Raw genomic sequence first — 23,532 nt, forward strand, 5'->3', positions numbered from 1 at the left:
GCTGGGACAATAGGCTGAGGGTAGCAGACACCAACAGAATCAACAAACTCATTCGTAAGGCCAGTGATGTTCTGGGGGTGGAACTGGACTCTTTGACGGTGGTGTCTGAAAAGAGGATGCTGTCCAAGTTGCATGCCATCTTGGACAATGTCTCCCATCCACTCCATAATGTAGTGGTTAGGCACAGGAGTACGTTCACCAGAGACTCATTCCACCGAGATGCAACACTGAGCGTCGTAGGAAGTCATTCCTGCCTGTGGCCATCAAACTTTACAATGCCTCCCTTGGAGTGTCAGACACCCTGAGCCAATAGGCTGGTCCTGGACTTATTTCCACTTGGCATGATTAACTTATTATTATTTAATTATTTATGGTTTTATATTGCTATATTTCTACACTATTCTTGGTTGGTGCGACTGTAACGAAACCCAATTTCCCTCGGGATCAATAAAGTATGTCTGTCTGTCTGTATCTCAGCAAAAAGAAAAGCAGAAATACAGGACTCCAGAGGAACTGAAAGTTTAGAGCAAACAGATACTGAAGCCAGTTTGGTAAGATTAAGTAGAGTTGTGACCAGGCTAAAATGAGGGACCCAGTAAAGCAGCAGCAGTCAGGGAGAGCAAGGAGAATGGGTAATCGTCCTGCAGCTGGGTTATTGAGATGTCTTGTTTGTTTTATGTGGAAAGATGTAGTAGAATGGGTTTATATTCCCTGGAGTTTAGAAAAATTAGAGGAGATATCTTAAAATGTACAAAATGTGTATGGAGCTTGAAAGGTTGTCAGCCATTTGAGGAGATAAGAACTAATTTCTCCATCCATTGTCTGCTCAGGAGCTGTGGAACATCAATCAATTAGCATAATCAAGGCAAGTAAATTTTTGGAACTCAAGGATCTGAGGTTGGTATGATCTAAAGTGAACCAAAGTAAAGTTGAGGTTCAAGATCAACCACATGATTCTTTCTGAATAATAAAGCAGGCATGAAAAGCTGAGTCGTGCAGAGCTGAGGTGGCAGGGACTGGACCTAAGAATGTATCAAAGCAACAGTGCCCAGATCCGAGAGTGGGGAATGACCTAAAGTTTGGCCACTTTAAGCTCTGGGCCAGATTGAAAAGGTCAGGGTGTCGGAGCCAGAGGCAAAGAGTGAGTTGATGTTCAGCTTGCCACTCCACAATGTTTACTCATCTCTATGCTGAACTGAAGCTGTGGAATGCAACTAACAGACTCCTGGATCCACTGTGACTGGTTTCATGGCTGTGGACTCACTTCCATGAACTTCGTTTCTGAATGTTATTTGCTTATTTTTATTGTCTGCACGGTATGTTTTTTCTGCACATTAGGTGTTTAGCGGTCTTTTTTGGGTTCTGTTGAGTGTCTTTGTTATGTGCCTGCCTGTAAGGAGATGAACCTCAAAGTTGTATACAGTATACATACCATGATATAAAAGGTACTTTGAATTTTGAATGGCCTGCATGTGTTCCTGCTTTGTATGTTTTTTAACTTCTCTAAACTGTGGGCACAGAAGACAAAGATCATTTTTTGAGCAAATCCAGACAACTCATAGCCAGTAAACAAATCCAAGACCTTGTACATACAAAACTGAGTAATAGCTATAGTTACAAGTTTTTTTATTGGTTTCTATTTGTACAGATCCAAGGACAAGGTCTAATTTTATCCTTCCTTGTTTTCAAAATATTAGATTTTGTGAAATGCAAATAAAACTAATGTCCTTAAACAAGACCAAGAACCCTGCAAAAGTGCAAGATGGTTATATTATTGTATTCTGGGTACTGAGACTAATAATGAAAAATGTGGAATCTGTTCCCTAAATAACATCTTGAGAATTCAAGTTCATTGTAAAACAAAATTGAAAATTAAAATAAAATGTTATCAGCAAACTTGAAAATAACTATGATTCTTCTGAAAAATCTACTAAGTTCGCTAATGTCTTTTAAGGAAGGAAATCTTCTCCATTGACACCTAGCTATTAATTTTAGACTTACTCCTAAAACAGTCATCAGAAACCAATAACTCTGAAGGTATCAGCATTAATTAAGTTGATTGCTCTGATGCATTCATTATTCTGATGCATTCTAAAGCTTATCAAGGAAATGGTTGTGCTCAATCTAATGGAATTTTCACTTAATAAAATATAATGTATGTTCAAGGTATAATATACACCATATACAAGAGCACTCATGGTTTTATAAAACTGCTTAAATTATGTCATCCATTAAGAAAGCAGGACTTATTACCCATCCCAGGATGCAGCCATGTAATTCCAGTGATGAAGGGTTTAATATGCCAATCAAGAGGCCTGGTTTGTCAGGCTTCTTAAGTGATGTTGGTGTTGAATTCATTTAAACAAGTGGAGAATATTTCATCCCATTCCTGACTTTTTGCTTTATAAATGAAGATGGTTGGTGCTCTGAGGAAAACCTATAATAAGCCAGAACTGGGATAATTTGCCTCCAACAATTATTACATGAAAGTCCAAATAGTTCATTTTATTAGTAATCTTTGTTATACAGACAAATGTGCCTTCCTTGAATCTGTGCTGAAAACTTATATAAATTCTATATATTGACACTATGTTAATGATACTCGCTTCTATTAAACCTACACTTAAAACTCATCATAATCTGTTAACGTTCTATCTAATGTATTTCTTCTTTGGCTTTTGAATAAACATTTCTGTCAAATAAGTTTGTTTCATACCAACAAATTGGGCAAAATCAGAGGTAAAAATAGCTTTATGCCAACAAAAAGGCCCTTTTATAACACTTAAACAATTTTGAGAATTCAATAATGGAATCTTGGACAATCGCCCAGAAAAGGAAAAGATTGCACATAACATTGAAATTGTAAGGAAAACAATAATGCACAGAATAGAGTATGTTCACCTTCAGTGACTGCTTGAGGTTATTCAGCTGCTGTTCCAGGTTGTGAGCTTTTCCTGTTTCTCTTTTCAAGTCACTCACATAATTTTTGAGTTGGGTGAGTTCCAAACGCAATGAACGTCGTTCTACTTCAGCGGCATGCAACCTCTGAGTAAACTCAAGGATTTGCTTCTTCAATACTTCCACACATTGCTGGCAAAGAAGGAAAAAGTTTTTAAAAAGTTACAAATGCAATAATTTAGTGTTAAATTTTAATTCATATAAAATGGCTTCAGAAATCTTGCAAGATTCTAATAAATCAAAACAATCTCCTTAAAATGTATTTTGTACAACTTTGTCACAAATAAATCAGTAGTCTACCTTTCCAATAATTTTCTACTGTGAGTAATTGCCGACCATAATTAAAAAAGATAGTCTAGGATAAAAGGAATTCAACATCCTGAGTAAACATTTCTATTCATACTGTAGAGAGTGCATCACAAACTGAAGTGATAGGTCTTGTAATGTAAGTCATATATAAATTGGAACAAAAGAATATGTCTCAAATTCCACACTTTTATAATTCTATAATTGGGGGAGTTTGTATTAAAGTAAATTACCCCAGTGGATACAAAGGGCCAATTTGCCAATTTCTTTACTGGAATTTCTTTAAATCAGCAATCTGTAACATAAATTATTAAAATAATCAGAACATATTTTAATACTACTACTGGCAGTGCTGACTGAATCCTGAAGGACATGACTGCATGGCATGCTAATGGCTGCTGAGATAACAGAATGACAAAAACACTACTTAACCTGATCCTTGCCAATCTGCTTTGGAAATTTGGAACAACAGAATGCTCAACAATTTCCCTTTGATTCCTCTGCCACTAATCGAAACTAAGGGCTAATTTACAACAACCAGATAACAAATACCTAGTCTTTGAAATGTGCTAGAAAAGCAAAACACTCAAGGGAAACGCGTGAGCACACAGTGAGAATTTGCAGACTCCACACAAGCAGCACCAAAGATCAGGATCAAACTTAGGATTCTGGAGCTATAAGACAACAACACCAATGGCTGAACAACTGTACTGTGCTAGCAACAATCTCATTGTTCTTTTGAAAGTGAAGTCACTTCCGCACATCAAGGACATATTTGATAAATGTAAAACAGAAAAGATCTAGAAGCTCAAATTGATGGGTAAAAGAGTTAATCAAGAAGTTGCTGCATTTTCATCATTACCTTTATTGGCATAGTGACCTGACATCCTTCTTCTCCTGCCTTGGTATTGACTTTACATAGTCCAGAGCCCAATAATTGTACTAATGATTTTTTATGCTCATATCCGATGTGTCTGCCACACCAAAGAGAAACATTTTCCATCTCCACACTTAGTCTGTCCATGAATTTTGAGAAAGAATTTTTGGCTGCATTTTCCATTGGCCAGTTTGAAAGATGATTTGGGTCTATGAAAACAGAAATGAAAAAGAAATTGTAAGTAACTATTTTTAATCAAATTATGTTATTACAATATCAATCCAGATAGTTCAATCACTTTGTTAGGGTAAAAAATAAATATTGTATATTACATGAAGATTTGCAACTACAGTACATTGAATCTCACAACCTCAGATATCACATCTGGAGTTAAACTGTAATTTACCTTTTTACTCGGGTGCAATAAAAATTTTACTACTTAGTGCAATTACTTCTTTCCCAGGTGGAGATCGGCAATTATCTTTCTCATATGATAGTTTTATGGCCTCACTACAATAAATGTGTTCTGCTCAATGCTAGTTTTGACTATCCTATATTAAATATATCTGAGATAAATAAAATTATCACTTGTTCATACAGTATATCCCACATAAACTGAATTTCTAGGTGGCTTTGATCTTCAAGAAACACCTTCCAGCTTACTCACATCTATAATGAAAAGCTAAGCCAAATCCATTATTGACATACATTTAAATACAGATATAATTCAATGATGCCATGCCTTCCATAGTACTAATTTAATTCAGAAAAATATTATTTTTGCTGAAACACAGTATATAAAATGATAATATCAAACAAAGGCTGTTGCGATACAGAAGTTGGAAAATAAGCACTAGTATGTTTGCCAATCACAAGTAATTAATAGAAGCAGAGTCATCAACTATAGTAATTATTCACATTATTCAGCTGGTAAAATATCTTATGATTGATTCTTGCAATGATCACGATATGGAGGTTGCATAACAATTTAAATATATACTGATAAATTTATAGCCATGTTATGTTCTGCTAATTACCAATTCTTCATCCAGATTATAATAATGAATTATTGAATGCTACTTTTAAAAAGTACCCCATCTGTGAAGAGGAATGTTTGTTCTAATTATATAAATAACTGCAGAAAAGAAAGATGCTTTCAATAATATGAAATAGTATGTTCAGGTCATTTAAGAAGTAGGGATGCTTATAATTCTCAACAGGCAACAAATGGTGACAGTGATATATCCTTTGAGAGACAATATCAATTTATCCACTTTTTAAACATTCCTGATTTCACTGTTTACTGCTTGCATTTACAATCACAGAGAAAAAAAGTTAGTTCTATTTTCTTGAATGTACTAGTGATTTTCAGCAGAGAATGCAATCACAGTAAGTAGCCAGGTAGTTGTGATACACTAGCTCCCACCTACTGGTCAATGACTTTACTACACTTAGCCCAGTATCTTTAACAACATCATTACTCTGCTAGGAAGTGGACTGCACTAAAATATAGTTTCCATATTTCCACGATGAACTTCAGTGTTATTCTTGCCTTGGGATAAAGTTAAGAAGCAAAGATAGAAAGCTTCAGAAACCTTGAATGACAAAGGATATTGTGGGTTTGATCAGGGAAAAATGCATATGTAACATACAAGAAAATGGTACTGAATGAGTTATTTGAGGTTTAAGAAGCCAAGGGAGAAGAATCAAGAAAGAAATAAGGAGGGCAAAAAGGGCCCGTGAAAAGACTTTGCAAGTAGAATTAAGAAATGTCCAAAAATCTTTTATAAGTATATTAGAAACAAGAGGGTGGCTAAGGAAGGGATTGATGCATGGAGTAAGAGGTTATGATCGAAGTCCTAAATTAATACTTCTCATCACTGTTCACCAGGGAGAAAGACATCAAGGCTGGAGAGGTAAGCGGAGGTGGAATACACTGATATTCATTAGGACACTGTATCAGAAAAGAGGAAGTGCTAGAAACATGAGAGCATATTAACTTTGATAAATCCCCAGGACCTGACAGAATCTTTCCTAGGATGCTAAGGGAAGTATAGAAGTAGACTGTTGGGGCTCTGCCAGAGATTACGGCTTCTTCATTAACCATGGTTGAGGTGCCAGAAGATTGGAGGACAGTTACTGCTGTCCCTTGTTGAAAAAGGGCAGTAGGGTGGAAAGCATTTATAGGCAGGGAAAGACAGGGAAGTTGCTGCGTAAGATTCTGAGAGACAGGATTTATGCTCACCATGAAAGTCAGGGACTGTTATGAGGAGTAAACATCATTTTGTATGGGAAACACTTTGTCTCATAATCTAAGTGAATTTTTCATCCAGTAACTATACAATTACCTTTTGAAAGATCTCAACAACTATTCCTGTCACTTTGTCCGTCAATGGGTTTCAGGGAACAAGCACTCACTCCCTAAAAATGTTTCCTCACATCCACACAGTAATAAAATGTATGTGTCATGGTCTGTGAAATCTGCATTCCGGTTCGCGGTCCAGTCCATGTTCCTTATTCTAGGTTTTCTGGGTTTCCCCAGCTTCTGTTGAGGCAGCTGATTCTTGTTTGGGCTGGCCTCATAAATAGCTTCAGGATTCAGCCTTGGGCTGCTGGATTGTTCCTATCCTAACCTCCTGTCTGTATCCCTTCACCTTCCTTTTGGAGCCCTGCCTTGCATCGCCTGGAGCCTTGCCTTGCTGAGCTTTGCCTCTGCCTGGAGCCTTGCCCTGTTTGGAACTATCTGTCTGTGTCCATGCCTTTGCTAGGTAGGTCTGGCTGTTTTGCTGCTACCTAGTGTTGGGAACTGTCTTGTCATGTTCAGTGTTCTGTGTGATGAGTCCTGGCCCTATGTCCTGTACCCAAGGAGGAGTCCTGGCTCTGTGTTCTGTATGATGAGTTCTGGCTCTATGTCTTGTACCCAAGGAGGGGTCCTGGCTCTGTGTTTTGTGTGATGAGTCCTGGCTCTATGTCTTGTACCCAAGGAGGGGTCCTGGCTCTGTGTTCCATGTTCATGTCTCTCCCTTGACAAAGGCTCTGGGTTCTCGTCATGTCCATGTGTCTTGCCCAGCACAGGAGTACCTTGCCCAGCCCGTACTGGGGTTCCCTTGTCCAGTCCAGGAATCTCTTGTCCTGTCCTGTGCCTCTCCTCATCCTGTAGCCATGTCTTGTCCTTGCCGGGTTCTGGAGTCCAAGCCTGAGTCAAGATCCAGGTTCTGGGTCCTTGTCCAGTCTCTGGCTTGGAGTCTAAGCCCAGGCTCCTAGTCCCCAGTTCCATGTCCTGGTTCCCTATCCTTGTCAAGTCCTTGCCCCAGCCTGGAGTCCTTGTCTTGTCCGGGACCTGTGTTGTGTCCAGTGTCCTTTCTTCCCCACTTCCCTTGCTTCCTTCTCATGCCTAGTTCTGTTCCTGGTACTTCACTGTCTGTGTCTTGCAGTTGGGTCCACTCCCTTATGACAGTATGTCTCTGATCCTTGAGCCACTGGAGGTGACTGTTGACCTCAGTGGTGAGGGATGGAAGATCAGGGTGCACTCACATCTGCAGTGATGAAGTGCTTTGAGATGCTGTTGATGGCCAGAATCAACCCTTGCCTAAGCAAGGACCTGGACCTGCTGCAGTTTGCCTCACACCCACAATAGACTGAATGGGGATGCAATTCCACCAGCTCTCCACTCGGACTTGGACCACCGGGTGTTTATTGATTATAACTCAGCGCTCATGCATCGTGCATCCTCAGCACCAATCAACAAACTTCAATGCCTGTGCCTCTGTACTACCCTCTGCAACTGGATCCTTGATTTACAGTCATAGAGTCGTAGGAAAGTTCAGCATAGAAACGGGCTCTTCGGTTTATCTAGCCCATGCTGGACCATTTAAACTGCCTACTCCCATTAATCTGGACCAGGAACATAGCCCTCCATACCCCTACCCTCCATGTACCTCTCCAAACTTTTCATAAACATTGAAATCAAGCTCGCATGCACCACTCGCACTGGCAGCTCGTTCCACACTCTCATGACACTAAGCAAAGAGGTTTTCCCTCATGTTTCCCCTTAAACTTTTCACCTTTCACCCTTTGATAAGATGGCGACACATACGACGGCCGTGTTGCGAGCTCCTTTCCAGCTTTACAGTATACTGCTCATTTCTGCAACTTCCTTTGCATTTCTTGTTCAAGTAGCTGATAGTCACATCAGATATGATAGAATGACTCTCCTGAACATCAGGAAGATGCCATTTACCCACTACGTGCCGCCTTTTCTACACTGGGAACCCCTGCTTGCGCGATCCATGGGAGGCTCATTTATTACACAGCCGCTACCTCTGAAGCGGCCGAGGTGAGGGAGAAGGGCCGGCGTGCTGGTGAGGTTGAGACAGCATGCTAATCCGCTGCCGCTCCCCAGCATACTCCTGACTAACATTTAGCCCCTGGACAATAAGCTGTGCGAACTGAGAGACAGAATTTCCTATTAGCGGAATTTAAAAAAAAGAATGTAACGTTTTATGCTTCATGGAGACCTGGTTGATGGAGGAGATACCGGATCATGCCAGCGAGCCCTCTGGGTTCTCCCTGTTCCAGCAGACAGGGCAAAAAGCCTCTCTGGGAAGAGTAAATGAGGTGGGGTATGCTTCATGGTCAATAATGCTTGGTGTGATGCTCGGAATGTGCATGCCCTCAAATCCTTTTGTTCCTGGAGTACCTGGTGCTGCTGTGTAGACCTCTCTGGCTGCCCAGGAGTTCACGGCTGTTATTACCACAGCGGTGTACATTCCGCCGCAGGCTGATACTTGCCTGGTTCTCATGGAACTGTACGAGACCATCAGCACTCTGGAGATTGCACATCTAAAGGCTGCTTCATTGTCACTGGCGACTTTAATCAAGCGTCACTGACTAAAGTCTCTCCAGAGGTTTGTGAACACATTCAGGTGAGCACACGGGGAGATAGCATACTCGACCACTTCCACTCTCCCTTCCACAAAGCTTACAAAGCGCTCCTCTGCCTGCCGTTTGGAAAGTCAGATCACTCCTCCATCTTGCTGCTGCCAAGGTACAGGCAGAAGCTGAAACAAGAGGCAGCCATAGTTAAAACCATCCACTGTTGGTCCGACCAATCGGCCTCCATGCTACAGGACTGCTTTGATGATGTCAACTGATGAGGATGTCTCCAAGTTCATGAAAGGGGTCACGAGCTTCATCCGGAACAGCATCGAGGATAATGTTCCCAAGAAAACGGTCAGGGTCTATCCAAACCAGAAACCCCAGATCAACAGTTCCATGCGAGCAGCACTTACTGCGTGACACAGAGCTTATGTTGCCAGTAACCAACAGGAACTCAAGAAATGCAGCTATGTTCTGCACAAAGTCATCAAGGCAGCAAAATGACAATACAGGGACAAGATCACACCATCGCAGACTTCAAAGCTAGACAAAGTTGTTTCCAACTTTGCTGCCTCTCTCCCAGATGAGCCAAATCTTTTTTATGCTCGATTCAATGTTGCCCACACTGAGCCGAGGAGGGCCGCTGAAGAGTCCTACAGCTTGGTCATCTCTGAGGCTGAAGTACTAAGGTGATTTCAACAAGTGGACAGTCGCAAGGCTGCTGGACTGGATGGAATCCCGGGGGGGGTACTCAGTGTGCACGGAACAACTGGCAGGTTCATTTACAGACATGTTGAATCTCTCCCTCCCCCCAGTGTAGAGTGCCTTCCTGCTTCAAAACATCCACCATTGTTCCTGTGCTTAAAAAGACCAAGGTAACATGTCTAAACAACTGCATCTCGTTGCACTCACATCAATAAAAAGCAAATGCTTTGAGAGGCTGTTCATGGACTAGATCTGCAGCATGCTACAACCCACACAATTCGCCTACTGACACAACCAATCGACAGATGATGCAATAGCCACAGCTCCACACACCGTCCTTGTACATGTGGTGAAGAAGGAAGGTTATGTGAGAATGCTGTTCTTGGACTACAGTTCAGCACTCAACACCATAGTTCTCTCCAGGCTCGACAAGAAGCTTAGAGACCTTGGCCTTCACCCTGTCTTGTGCAGCTGGATCCTTCACTTCCTGTCAGATGGCTAGTAGGAGGTAAGAGTGGGTTCCCTCACCTCTGCTCCTCAGATCCCAACACAGGTGCCCCTCAGGGCTGTGTCCTAAGCTCCCTCCTTTACTCTCTGTATGTCCATGATTGTGTTGCCACCCACAGCTCTAAACTGTTAATTTGCTGACGATACTACATTTGTTGGCCTAGTCTCAAATAATATTGAGGCAACCTACAGACAACCTCTCCCTCAATGTTGTAAAAACAAAGGAGCTAGTTGTGGACTACAGGAGGAATGGAGACAGGCTAGACCCTATTGACATTAATGGATCTCGGGTTGAGAGGGTGGTCAGCTTTATGTTCCTTGGCATTCACATCACTGAGGATCTCACGTGGTTTATACATACTGGCTGTGTGGTGAAAAAGGCACAACAGCGCCTCTTTCACCTCAGACGGTTGAAGAAGTTTGGTATGGGCCCCCAGATCCTAAGAACTTTCTACAGGGGCACAATTGAGAGCAGCCTGACTGGCTGCATCACTGCTTGGTATGGGAACTGTACCTCCACAGAGAGTGGTGCGGACAGCCCAGTGCATCTGTAGATGTGAACTTCCCACTATTCAGGACATTTACAAAGATAGGTGTGTAAAAAGGGCCTGAAAGATCATTGGGGACCTGAGTCACCTCAACCACAAACTGTTCCAGCTGCTCCCATCTGGGAAATGGTACCACAGCATAAAAGCCAGGAGCAACAGGCTAACACAATTGTATTTCTATGTTATGTTGACTGCCTTGTTGTACATAATATTTATTATAAATTACTATAAATTGCACACTTAGATGGAGATGTAACAAAGATCTTTACTCCTCATGTACTTGTATATGAAGGACGTAAGTAATAAAGTCAATTCAATTAACCCATAACCTCTAGTTGGAATCCCACCCAACCCCAGTGGGAAAAACCCTGTCCAGGCTCATTACCCAGTACCAGATCCAGTACAGCCCCTCCTCTTGCTGGACTGTCTACATGTTGAGTTAAGGAACCCCCCTGGATGCACCTAACAAATTCTGCCCCTTCTAAACCTCTTACACTCAAAAGGACTCAGTTTATATTGGTGAAGCAACTGATTGTGTGGCAAGCACAGCTCCAATGCCATATTCATGTTTGCTGATGAGACCGCTGTCATTGGCCGAATCAAAGGTGATATGAATCAGCATATAGGAGCGAGAGTGAAAATCTGTCTGAGTGGCACCATAACAACAACCGCTTATTCAATGTCAACAAGACCAAGGAGCTGGTTATTGACTTCAGGAGAAGGAAACAGAGGTCCATGAGCCAGTCCTCATTGGAAGATCAGAGGTGGATAAGATCAGCAACTTTAAATTCCTAGGTGTTATTATTTCAGAGAACCTGTCATGGATTCAGCATGTTAAGTACAATTACAAAGAAAGCATGGCAGCACCTGTTTGCGAAGATTCAGCATGATATCTAAAACTTTGCCAAACTTCTATAGATGTGAAGTGGAGAGTATATTGACTGGCTGCATCACAGTTTAGAAACACTTGAATGAAAAATCCTGCAAAACGTAATGGATACATATAGTTCATCATGGATAAAGCCTACCTGACCATTGAGCACAGCAACATGAAACTCTGTCGCAGGAAAGTAGCATCCATCATCAGGGACCCCAACCCCACCCAGGACATACTCTGTTGTCAGTGCTGCCATCTGGAAGAAGGCACTGCAACTTCAGGACTCACACCACCAGGTTCAGAAACGGTTATTACCCCTCAGCCATCAGGCTCTTGAACCAAAGTGGATACTTCAGTCAACTTCACTTGCCCTATCATTGAAATGTTCCTACAACCTATGGACACACTTTCAAGGACTCCATGTTGTAACTGCTTACTCCCCTTACTTTTCCTGGTGGTCACCCATCTATTATCTGAAGCCTGAACTCTGGGTAAGAGTCTCATTTCTGAGATTTTCAACCTCCCAGATGGTCCTGAGTACATACAGCTCCTGTTCCAGTTCCTTGGACTTGGCAGCCAGGAGCTGAAGATGTAGATGTAGTGATTAGGGAGATTGTTAGGTACCTTGCAATCCCACATCTTACAGGAGAAGCAGTCCAATGCCTTAACTAGCATTCTGCCTACATTTGTTAAATTTTTGGCTTTAACTTATTGAGCTCAAGTTCTACAATCAACTAAATGATTTTAAAACACTCCACACCTTTAGCTTCTACCTGTTCTTGCCAAAGCCTGTTGAGTCAAAACCTGACTGCTCTAACAATGGCCCACATATATAATGAAGGTAGTAATCTCTAGATTTCTCCTGATGCCATGTGCTTGGTAGGGCAGGAACAGAAAGATAGAACAGAGGAATGTGTGGTATTAGATGTCAGGGATAAGATATCAGGCTCTTGGGGCAGGGGCAACCCATACAGGAGGGGCAGGTTGCATGTTAGCTGCTAAGGAACCAATATCCTGGCTAGGAGGTTTGCTGGGGCTACTTGGGAGGTTTAAACTAATATAAGAAACAAACCAGAGCATCAGATCAGAAAGTGAAGGAACAGAGAGGAAGGCAGATGTCAAGTTGGTAAGGAAGGACAGTCAGGGGTAAGATAATAGATAAAATGGGGCAGATGATTGCAGTGTACTTATTTTAATACCAGGAGTATTAAGGGTAAGAGTGACGAAATCAGAGTATGGAACAATTCATGAAACTATTATTCTGTGGCTATTACAGAGGGAGGAACAGGACTGGATGCTTAATGTTCCAGGGTCTCAATGTTTCGAAAAGATAGAAAGGAAGGAAGGTAAAAGGTCAGCTCCACTATTAGTATGAGACAATAACATTCAGATGGGACATAATGGAAGACTCAATCACTAATTCAGATGAGTCAAACTCAAAAATAAGAAAGGTGCAACCACTTTGATGGGATTAGAATCAGAATCAGGTTTAATATCATCAGCATATGCCATGAAATTTCTTAACCTAGTGGCAACAATACAATGCAATACATGATAATATAAGGAAAAAATAAGTAAATCAATTGCAGTATGTATATATATATATATATATATATATATATATGTGTGTGTGTGTGTGTGTGTGTGTGTGTGTGTATGTATATATATATATATATATATATACACACATATTAAATAGTTAAATTTAAAATAGTGCAAAAACAGAAAAAATAAAAGTGAGGTAGTGTTCACAGGTTCAGTGTCCATTTAGAAATCAAAGAAGAAACTGATCCTGAATCGCTGAGTTTAGAAACATAGAAAACCTACGGCACAATACAGGCCCTTTGGCCCACAAAGCTGTGCCAAACATGTACTTACTTTAGAAATTACCCAGAGTTACCCACAGCCCTCTTTTTCTAAGCTCCATGTACCTGTCCAAAAGTCTCTTAAAAGACCCTATTGTATTCACCTCCACCACTGTCACCAGCAGCCCATTCCACGCACTCACCATTCTCTGCGTAAACAACTCACCTCTGACATCTCCTCTGTACTTACTTTCAAGCACCTTAAAATTGTGCCCTCTCATGTTAGCCATTTCAGCCCTGGGAAAAAAGCCTCTGACTATCCACATGATCAATGCCTCTCATCATCTTGTATATCTCTATCAGGTCACATCTCATCCTCTGTCACTCCAAGGAGAAAAGGCCAAGTTTACTCAACCTATTCTTATAAGGCATCCTCCCCAATCCAAGCAACATCCTTGTAAATCTCCTCTGCACCCTTTCTATAGTTTCCACATCCTTCCTGTGGTGAAGTGACCAGAACTGAGCACAGTACTGCAAGTGGGATCTGACCAGGGTCCTATGTAGCTGTAACATTACCTCTCGGCTCTTGAACTCAATCCCACGGTTGATGAAGGCCAATACATCATATGCTGCCTTAAGCATAGTCAACCTGCACAGCAGCTTTGAGTGTCCTATAGACTCGGACCCCAAGATCCCTCTGATCTTCCACACTACCAAGTGTTACCATTAATACTATATTCTGCCATCATATTTGACATACAAAAATAAACCACCTCTTACAGAGTTTGTGCCATCAGGTTTCTGTACCTCCTTCCTGATGGTAACAATGAGAAGAGGGCATGTCCTGGGTGATGGAGGTCCATAATGATGGACACCACCCTTCTGAGCACTGCTCCTTGAAGATATCGTGGACACCATGGTGGCTAGTACCCAAGACAGATAAAGTTTTACAACTTTCTGTAGCTTCTTTCAATCCTGTGCAATAGCAATCACCACCCCCGCCCCATACCAGACAGTGATGCAGCCTGTCAGAATGCTCTCCATGGTACATCTGTAGACGTTTTTGAGTTTTTTAGGTGACGAAACAAATCTCCTCAAATTCTTAATGAAATGTAGCCGCTGTCTTGTCATTTTTTATATAGCTGCAAGCTGGGACCAGGTTACATCCTACAAACCTCCCAATAGACACTGACAATTGAGGAACTGATAGGCAGGGAGATTCGGGAACGGTATAAAAACAATAGAATTGTTGTCATGGGTGACTTCCCAGTATACACTGGGACCTATTTAGTACAAGGGGTTTCGAAAGTGTTTGATGTATCCAGGGGGTCAGTTAAATCAAGATGTAAATAGTCAAACAAGAGTAGGAGAAATACTGGTCCAGATACTGGGAAATGAACTTGACCAGGTGACTGACCTTTTAGTCGGAGAACATTTAGGGAATGATGTTCACAATTTCCTCAATTTTAAGTCAGCTATTACGATAAGTATGGACCTTGTGGGAGAGTATTAAATTAGATTAGGGAAAATTACAAGACTACGAAGCAGGAACAAGGCAAGGTTAATTACAAGCAGCTGTTTTTAGACAAACCAACATCTGACATGTAGATCTAGCACAGATCAGCTGGTAGGGTATTTGCAGACCTTTTTAACCTCTTCATGCTGCAATCAGTCCACTATCATCCCAGTTCCTAAGGAAAACAAGGTAATGTACATTCATGACTACCACCTAGTGGCTCTGACATCTGCCACTGTGAAGCATTTTGATAGGATGGTCACGAAACACCTCCCAAACAACCTTGACCTACAGCAACTCACCTGCCGCCAAGAAGGTTCAAGGCAGATGCCATCTCCTTGGCCCTTCACTTACCTCTGGAGCATCTGGACAGTACAGCTACTTATGTTAAACTATTGTTTATTGACTATAGCTCAGCTTCAATACTGTAATTATAAGCAAACTCAGCTCCAAATTCCTAAACTTGGGACTCCACACCTCCCTTTGCAACTGGATCCTTGACTTCTTGACCAACAGACAGCAATCAGTATGAATAAGCAACAATGCCACAATCATTCTCAACACTAGTGCCCCACAAGGTTGCATCCTCAGCCCCTACTCTTCTCACTAAATACACATGACTGTGTGGCGAGATATTGCTCTAACTCAAGCTACAAACTTGCAGATGATACTATCATAATAAGTAGTATCTCAAATAACAATGATTTGGAGTAAAGAAAGGAGACAGAGAGCCTAGGACATAGTGTAATGATATCAACCTTTGACATTTCCCTCAGTGTCAGCAAAACAAAAGATTTGGTCATTAAATCCAGGAAGGGGTGCAGTACACATACTCTTGTTTACAACAGTGCTGAAATGCTGAAATTTAGAAGGTTGAGAGCATCAAGTTCCTAAGAGTGAATGTCTGTCTTAGTTTGTCTTGTCCAACTTCACTGACACCTCAGCCCATAAAGCTCACTGTGCCTCTACTTCCTCAGAGGCCAAACAAATTTGTCATGTCATCTTTGACCCTCATCAATTTTTATTGATAGTCTATTGAAAGCATCCTATCAGATGCATCACGGTTTGGAATGGCAACCTCTCTGCCCAAGACTACAAGAAACTGCAGAAAGTTACGGATGCAGCTGAGCACATCATGGCAACCAGCCTCCCTCCGTGGATTTTATCCACATTTCTTGCTGCCATAGTATAGCAGCCAGTATCATCAAAGATACCATCCACGCTGGACATTTCTCTCTCACTGGGCAGAAGATAGAAAAGCCTTAAAGTGCTTAGCACCAGGCTCAGACGGTTTCTATCTGCTGTTATAAGAGTATTGAATAGTTCCCTCAACCTCTATCTACCTTACATCTTATTGTCTAGCTGCATTACACTTTGTCAGTAACTGTAACATTCTGCATTCTATTGTTGTACTTTGTACTACCTCAATTGATCTGTATGAATGGTATTTAAGAAAGGTTTTTCGCTGTACTTTGGTACATCTGACAAACATAAACTAATTTACTAAATACAGTGGTTAATTCAATGGTTGTTGAAAAGAGCAAGAAAGGAGATTTCTCAGGCTTTGACCAAGATCTTGACATCCATTCTAGCCACTGACAAGATACTAGAGCATTGGTGAGTAACTAATGCTTTTCTGCTATTCAAGAAAGGAAATGGGGATAATCCTGGAAACTACTGACAAGTATCACATGAATGGTAGAAAACATATTGGAGAGGATTCTTAGGGATAGAATTTATGAGCATTTGGAAAACCATGAACAGGTTTTGTCTGATAACTGAGTTTTCGAGGAGTTGACAAAAGGGAAGCCAGGAATTGGAAAAAGAGCAGGAGAGTTTAAAAGAGGCAAGTTCATTGATTGGCTAATTAGTTAATTAACAGCAGACAATAAAATGAAGGTATGGGCAAGTGTAGAGACCAGGGAATTGAATGTTTGGCAAGAAGGTACATGTAAGGAGTAGATAAGAACAGGGAAGAATTTATTTCCTGTTCATCTTTAGTACTTGATTCAGTGTAGGCAGAATGACAAAACAGTGGAATGCTCCTCTTGCAAGACATGGGAAGTCAAATTACTGTCTCCCTGATTACTACATCTATGTATAATGTACCCAACACCAGCTTCTGACAATTTATTTCAAGGTACTAGAGCTGCAATTGGATGTAAGAGGAGTAGGTAGGTACTTCAGGGTTCCAACAAGTTCCAACCAGATCCATTTATTCTTCGCATTCCTCAGTGCCCTACCACTCAATGTGTAAGATCTACTCATTACACCACAAAGCACCAGGTACGTCGAGCTGCAGCTCCTTAGGGACCGCGTTAGGGAACTGGAGATGCAGCTCGATGACCTTTGTCTGGTCAGGGAGAGTGAGGAGGTGATAAAGAGGAGCTACAGGCAGGTAGTCACACCGGGGCCTGGGGAGACAGATAAGTGGGTAACAGTCTGGAAAGGGAAGGGCAGGAGTCAGAGGCTAGAGGATACCCCTGTGGCTGTACCACTTGACAATAAGTACTGCTGCTTGAGTACTGTTGCGGGGAACGGCCTACCTGGGGGAAGCAACAGAGGCTGCGCCTCTGGCATAAAGTCTGGCCCTGTGGCTCAGAAGGGTAGGGAAAGGAAGAGGATGGCAGCAGTGATAGGGAACTCTATAGTTAGATGGTCAGACAGGCAATTCTATGGATGCAGGAAAGAAACTCAGATGGTAGTTTGCCTTCCAGGTGCCAGGGTCCGGGATGTTTCCAATCGCGTCCAGGATATCCTGAAGTAGGAAGGACAACAGCCAGAGGTCGTAGTACATATTGGTACAAACAACATAGGCAGGAAAAGGAAGAGGTCCTGAAAACAGACTACAGGGAGTTAGGAAGGAAGTTGAGAAGCAGGACCACAAAGGTAGTCATCTCGGGATTACTGCCTATGCCACGTAACAGTGAGTATAGGAATAAAGGGAGGTGGAGGATAAATGTGTGGCTGAGAGATTGGAGCAGGGGTCAGGGATTCAGATTTCTGCATCACTGGGACCTCTTTTGGGGCAGGAGTGACCGGTACAAAAAGGACGGGTTGGACTTGAATCCCAGGGTGACCAATATCCTGGCGGGGAGGTTTGCTAAGGCTGTTGGGGAGAGTTTAAACTAGGATTGCCGGGGGATGGGAACGAAACTGAAGAGACGGAGGGAGAGGCGGTTGGCTCACAAATAGAGGAAGCCTGGAGACGGTGTGAGAGGGAAGATAGGCAGGTGATTGAGAAGGAACGCACTCAAATTGATGGTTTGAGTTGTAAAGTTGTATTGTGAACAAAGCGGATGAGCTTAGAGTGTGGATCAGTACTTGGAATTATGATGTTGTGGTGATTACAGAGACTTGGATGGCTCAGGGGCAGGAATGGTTACTTCAAGTGCCAGGCTTCAAGTTTCAGAAAGGACAGAGGGAGACAAAAGAGATGGGGGCATGGCACTGTTGATCAGAGACAGTGTCACAGCTGCAGAAAAGAAGGAAGACATGGAGGGATTGTCTACAGAGTCTCTGTGGGTGGAAGTTGGGAACAGGAAGGGGTCAATAACTCTACTGGGTGTTTTATATAGACCACCCAAGAGTAACAGGGATATCGAGGAGCAGATAGGGAGACAGATTCTGGAAAGGTGTAATAACAACAGGGTTGTCAAAGTGGTTTACCGATTAAAGCAGCAAGGGGGAACCAGCTGAACGTGAGCACCGGTTGCCTGCCTTTTGATCGCTGGTGGGAACAATCTGCTGCTGGACAGAGGAGACTGCGTTTTGATCACTGGTGGGATCGTTCTGCTACCAGAGAGAGGAGACTGCCTTGGATCACTGGTGGGATCGTTCTGCTCCTGGAGTGGGGAGAACCTGCTACTGGGCCCAAAGAAGGTTACCCAGGTATTCGACATTTTCAATATGGACTTGCACTATAGACTTCTTATTTCAGTCTTACAGTTTTCTTGTTTTTTTGTGTGCAATGTGGGGGATTTGGGGGTCGATGTGCCCTGTTTTTGTTTTTTTTTTGTGTGGGGAGAAGGGATTTGGGGGTTGATGATCGTTTTGCCGTACTTTTTTTACTTGGTTTCATGGCTATCTGGAGAAGACTAATTTCAGAGTTGTAAACTTTGATAATAAATAAACCTTTGAACCTTTGAAACCAACCTAATGCCTTCTTTTAGCCCTCCTGATTTATTTCTTCATTTTTCTCTTGCATTTCTTATACTCCATATATTTCATTTGTTCCTACCTGCTAGTATCTCCTTTTTCTTAACCAGGGCCTTAATATCTCTTGAAAACCAAGGTTCCCTAAACCTGACATCCTTGCCTTTTGTTCTGACAGGCACATACAAGCTTTGTACTCTAAAAATCACACTGTTGCCAGAAAACAGCCTGTCCCAATCCACACTTGACAGGTTCTTACCAATACCAGAAAAACTGGCCTTTTTCCAAGTTAAAATCTCAACTTGAGGACCAAACCTATACTTTTCCATAACCAAAGGCATTATGATCACTGGATGCAAAATGTTCCCCTACACCAACTTTTGCCACCTGCTTCCTTCAGGTCTGAAGAAGGGTCTTGGCCTAAAATATCGACCATTATTCATTTCCACAGAGAGTTTAAGGTTTTGTTGAGCTTTGAATGTGGAGCTGTTTCTGATATCAATCCAACTACACTACCTAAGGATTTGGAAAAAAAAATTTATAAGATAAATGTGGGTGCAAAACATTTAAGAGATGGGGCACTCTTAGTATTTTGTAGAGATAGTAAGAAATGTGAGAAAGCTTTGGTGTTAAGTGCTGTTGGTGGAAGGAAAGTAACACCAAGGAATTGTATTGAACGATTGTGACCTTGGGAAGTAATCTTGGGAGTGCCTCTAGATGTATCTATGGACCAAGTTACAAATTTAGTCAGGGGAGAAGTTGTGGACACTAAACATTTAATAGTGTTTCTTGGTGGAGTAAGTACAGATAGCTTATCGGTATTGATTACATTTGACAGGAGAAAAAGTTGCCCAAAATGGTTAATTTAGGTCATGTGAGTTGTATGGTTCAAGTCTGTGTCACCATCTGAGATATTTTCAATGCTAGAAGTTTAGCCATTGCGGCAGCTGTGTGTAAGGGTAAAAGGTAAACGTGGTAGAGAGTATGATTATGGCAATTGTGGAAAGGCGTTAGGAGTAAGATATGTTAAAGTGCCGGGGTTGATTGTATTTAATGTATTTAAGTAAACTACTTAAGAACTTTTTAAAAGCTATTATTAATGCTTTTTGAGAGAGTGATTTAGATGCATATCATATTTTTACTGAGTTAAGTATTGTATGTAATTAGTTTTGCTACAACAAGTGTATGGGACATTGGAAAAAATGTTGAATTTCCCCATGGGGATAAATAAAGTATCTGTCTATCTATCTATCTATCTAAAATAGCTCTGCTTATGCAGTGTGTTCTGTATAAGAAAACAATGAAATGTAGCATGTTTGGGTGGAAATGGGCATATCGTCAGCGGAAGCTCTGCAGAAGACGGTGAGAATCGGACCTGTTAATATTCAAAATACAGAAAACGGGGGAGGTTGAAAACTTGATGCATTTTGTACTGTGGGGAATATTAGAGTTACTCTGGAAAAAACAAAATTATTGGTAAAAACATATGTCAGTGTATATGGTTAGACCAATTTAAAGTAGAAAGCTCTACAGAAAAACAATTTTTGCAAGCAATCCTCAAACTGCTGAGGAAGAAGAATGTTCCAGTTTCTGCTTGAATGCTGAATGTGCATTGTCGGGACTTAAAGGGCAATTAATGGTGCTGGTCAGACTTCACCCGGAAGGATGATATTTGTTACGATATGTTTACACGGTTATCAGGTTCAAAACTTGGATTGGTTTGAAATTCTTTAATATAATTCAGGTTGAAGGACAACTTGCTGCTTACTGGAAATTAGCAGTTGTCATTCCTATATCTCGCTAACTTCTCATGTCTATAAGCCAATGCATTGAATGGTTATTGCAAGGCTTTCTTATTTTGTGGAAAGTAGTGGAAAATTTAATTGTATACCAATCTGGATTTTGTAAAGGGAGAATAACCATGTGAACATTAGAATCTGATATTCGTAAAGCTCAAGTTAATAAAGAAAGCTTATGTATGGCCACATGGGTTGTTGCTTAAAATGGAAAAGATGGAAATAAGTGGTAGAATAGTCAATTGGATTCAAGTTATTTTTTATGTTATAGGAAAGTACAAGTTGGGGTGGAAACAACATTTTCTAAGAAGTATGAGATAGAGAACGGGACTTCACAGGGGAATGTGTGGCCCACTCCTTTTTAGTATTATGATTAATAATATTCTCTTAAAAGGTAGCTCAGACATTTCCAAATCGTTATATGCTGATGATGATGCAGTGTGCAAGAGAGGCAGGAAAGCAAATTGTATAGTTAGGAAAATGTAGGCAACGATTAATGAAGTGGAGGAATGGGGATGTCAGTGGGGCTTTAAATTTTCTGTTGCAAAGACTCAAGTTAATTGCTTTTCTGAAAGGAACATTACACCCACAATTGATCTCGTTATATAGTAAATCACATAAACAAGAGTCAGTGGTAAAGTTTTTAAGTATGTAGATGGACACAAGGCCAACATGGAAGGAGCATAGTGCTTAATGGGGTAAGATTGGGGTGCAAGAAGGAGGTCACTTAAATAAATGTGCATTGCTTTAATCAAATCTGTCTTTGAATAGATATGTTACTTATGGGTCAGTCTCACCAGTGGTCTTAAAGCCCCAAAATAAAGTTTAAGCTCAAGTATTGAGATCAAGTTGTGGTACTATTAAGGCATCCTCAATTTTGGCATTACTGGTAGAACTGGGTGAAGTAACTTTACATCTATGCTGTCACAGTTAGCAATGGTTTATTGGGTTAACATAAGAGGACATAAAGTTGGTCATCCAATATTGAAAATGTTAGTGTTGGGAGCACTACATTTGTAAGGCCTTCAGTTTTGGTGGATGAGAAATGAATGGGCACAAAATGTGTTGTTTAATGTGAAAAATGGCTCCTGTCCCTCCTCCATGGTTATTTTTCACTTGCTTGTGGCTGATTTAAGCCTTCAAGAAAAGGTCAAATGAAGAATGATGGAATGTCAGTGGCACAAGAAATTCAGCAATATATGCAAGGCTTCTGACATGTTTATACAGAAGCTTCAAAAGATCCAGTGACAGGTCGATCAAGTGTTTCTGCTTGTGTTCCAAAGTATCAGGTGACCATTAAGAAAATATTATCAGACAAAGTTTCAGTATTCACATCTAAGATGGTTGCTACCATTTTAGCCTTAGAATGGGTTGAAGAAGTACACCCTGATTATGTACTTGTGTGTTCTGATTCATTCTCTGTTTTGGCATTTTGAATTGTGGGCCAGACATTCTTCTAGACACTGCAGAGTCTAGGCTTATGTATATATTTCCTATGGGTCTCTTCCCATGTTGGGGTTGAAGGAAACAAGGTAGCAGATATTCCAGCCAAGCAATCACTTCAAATTAAAGATATAAATGTAGTGGTGCCCTTGCATATAGGAGAGGTGAAAGCCATCATTTTAAAGAGTCTATTCAATCACTGGTAATAAAGTTGGGATAAGGAAAAGAAAGGACAACATTTATGTCAATTCTGAGGATCTGGGAACTCAACGGGGAGATGGGTGTAAAAGGTGGAATGAATTTATACTTAAACATACATATTAGTTTGAATAATTACTTGTTCACAATTAATATGCATGATACAGGCACTTACAGGGAGCGCACTTGTCAAGAAAGGGTGCAGCATATTTTATTTGAATGCAGTTCTTATGAGGTGCAAAGGAACATTTTAATTGCTAAATTGAGATCTTTGGGAGACACAGCTTAACATGGAAAGCTTGTTAGGATATCCCTGCCATCGTAATGTATATGAGTGTATCTGACTTTCTGAAAAACATTAGACTTTTTGATATTACAGTAGGTGGCAGTAATGCACCTTGTGTTAGTCTGTCAGCCGCCAGTAACCCTTACAAGAAGTAGTGCAGGGATCCCCTGTGGCCATTCCCCTCACTAACAAGTGTACCTCCTTGGATACTGTTGGTGGTGAGGGGGAAATCTTTCAGAGGTTAGTAGCAGCATTCACATCTCTGGCACGGTGACTAGCTCTGAGGCTCGGAGGGAAAGGGTGCAGTCAGACAAAATGATGGTGATAGGAGACTCGATAGTGAAGAGGACAGACAGGACATTGGTTGACTGCAGACCAGATGCCAGGGTAGTATGCATACTCCGGATGCCAGGCACAAGGATGTGTCTGAGCGGTTGCAGAACATTACTGCAAGAGATTTTGAGCACCCAGAGGTAATTGTACAGATGACATGGGGAACACAAGGGATGAATTCCTGTAGAATAAGTATAAGGAGTTAAGAAGCAGGACCTCAATGATGGTAATCCCTGGATTATAAGGAGCAATGAGCTAGCGAGGTCAGAAACAGAAGTGTAGGCCAACTGAGTTTGTGATGAGGTGTTGGTGCAGGCAGCAGGGACCAAGGTACTTGGATCCTT

At 41.4% G+C, this 23,532-nt stretch overlaps 1 protein-coding gene across 3 annotated transcripts in view; it reads right to left on the minus strand.

The window, feature by feature from the left end:
• The window catches only part of LOC140729194 (coiled-coil domain-containing protein 171-like), a 417,526-nt gene that overhangs the window by 212,346 nt on the left and 181,648 nt on the right, over positions 1-23,532 (minus strand). For all 3 annotated transcript variants that reach the window (XM_073048682.1, XM_073048685.1, XM_073048684.1), the window contains exons 18-19: positions 4,127-4,350; positions 2,902-3,090 (exon numbers count right to left, since the gene is read on the minus strand). In XM_073048682.1, the coding sequence (XP_072904783.1) occupies positions 2,902-3,090; positions 4,127-4,350 (413 nt within the window). The remainder of the gene's footprint in view (positions 1-2,901; positions 3,091-4,126; positions 4,351-23,532) is intronic.

This window comes from Hemitrygon akajei, chromosome 6, assembly GCF_048418815.1.
Source record: "Hemitrygon akajei chromosome 6, sHemAka1.3, whole genome shotgun sequence".
In the NCBI taxonomy this organism is placed as follows: domain Eukaryota; kingdom Metazoa; phylum Chordata; class Chondrichthyes; order Myliobatiformes; family Dasyatidae; genus Hemitrygon; species Hemitrygon akajei.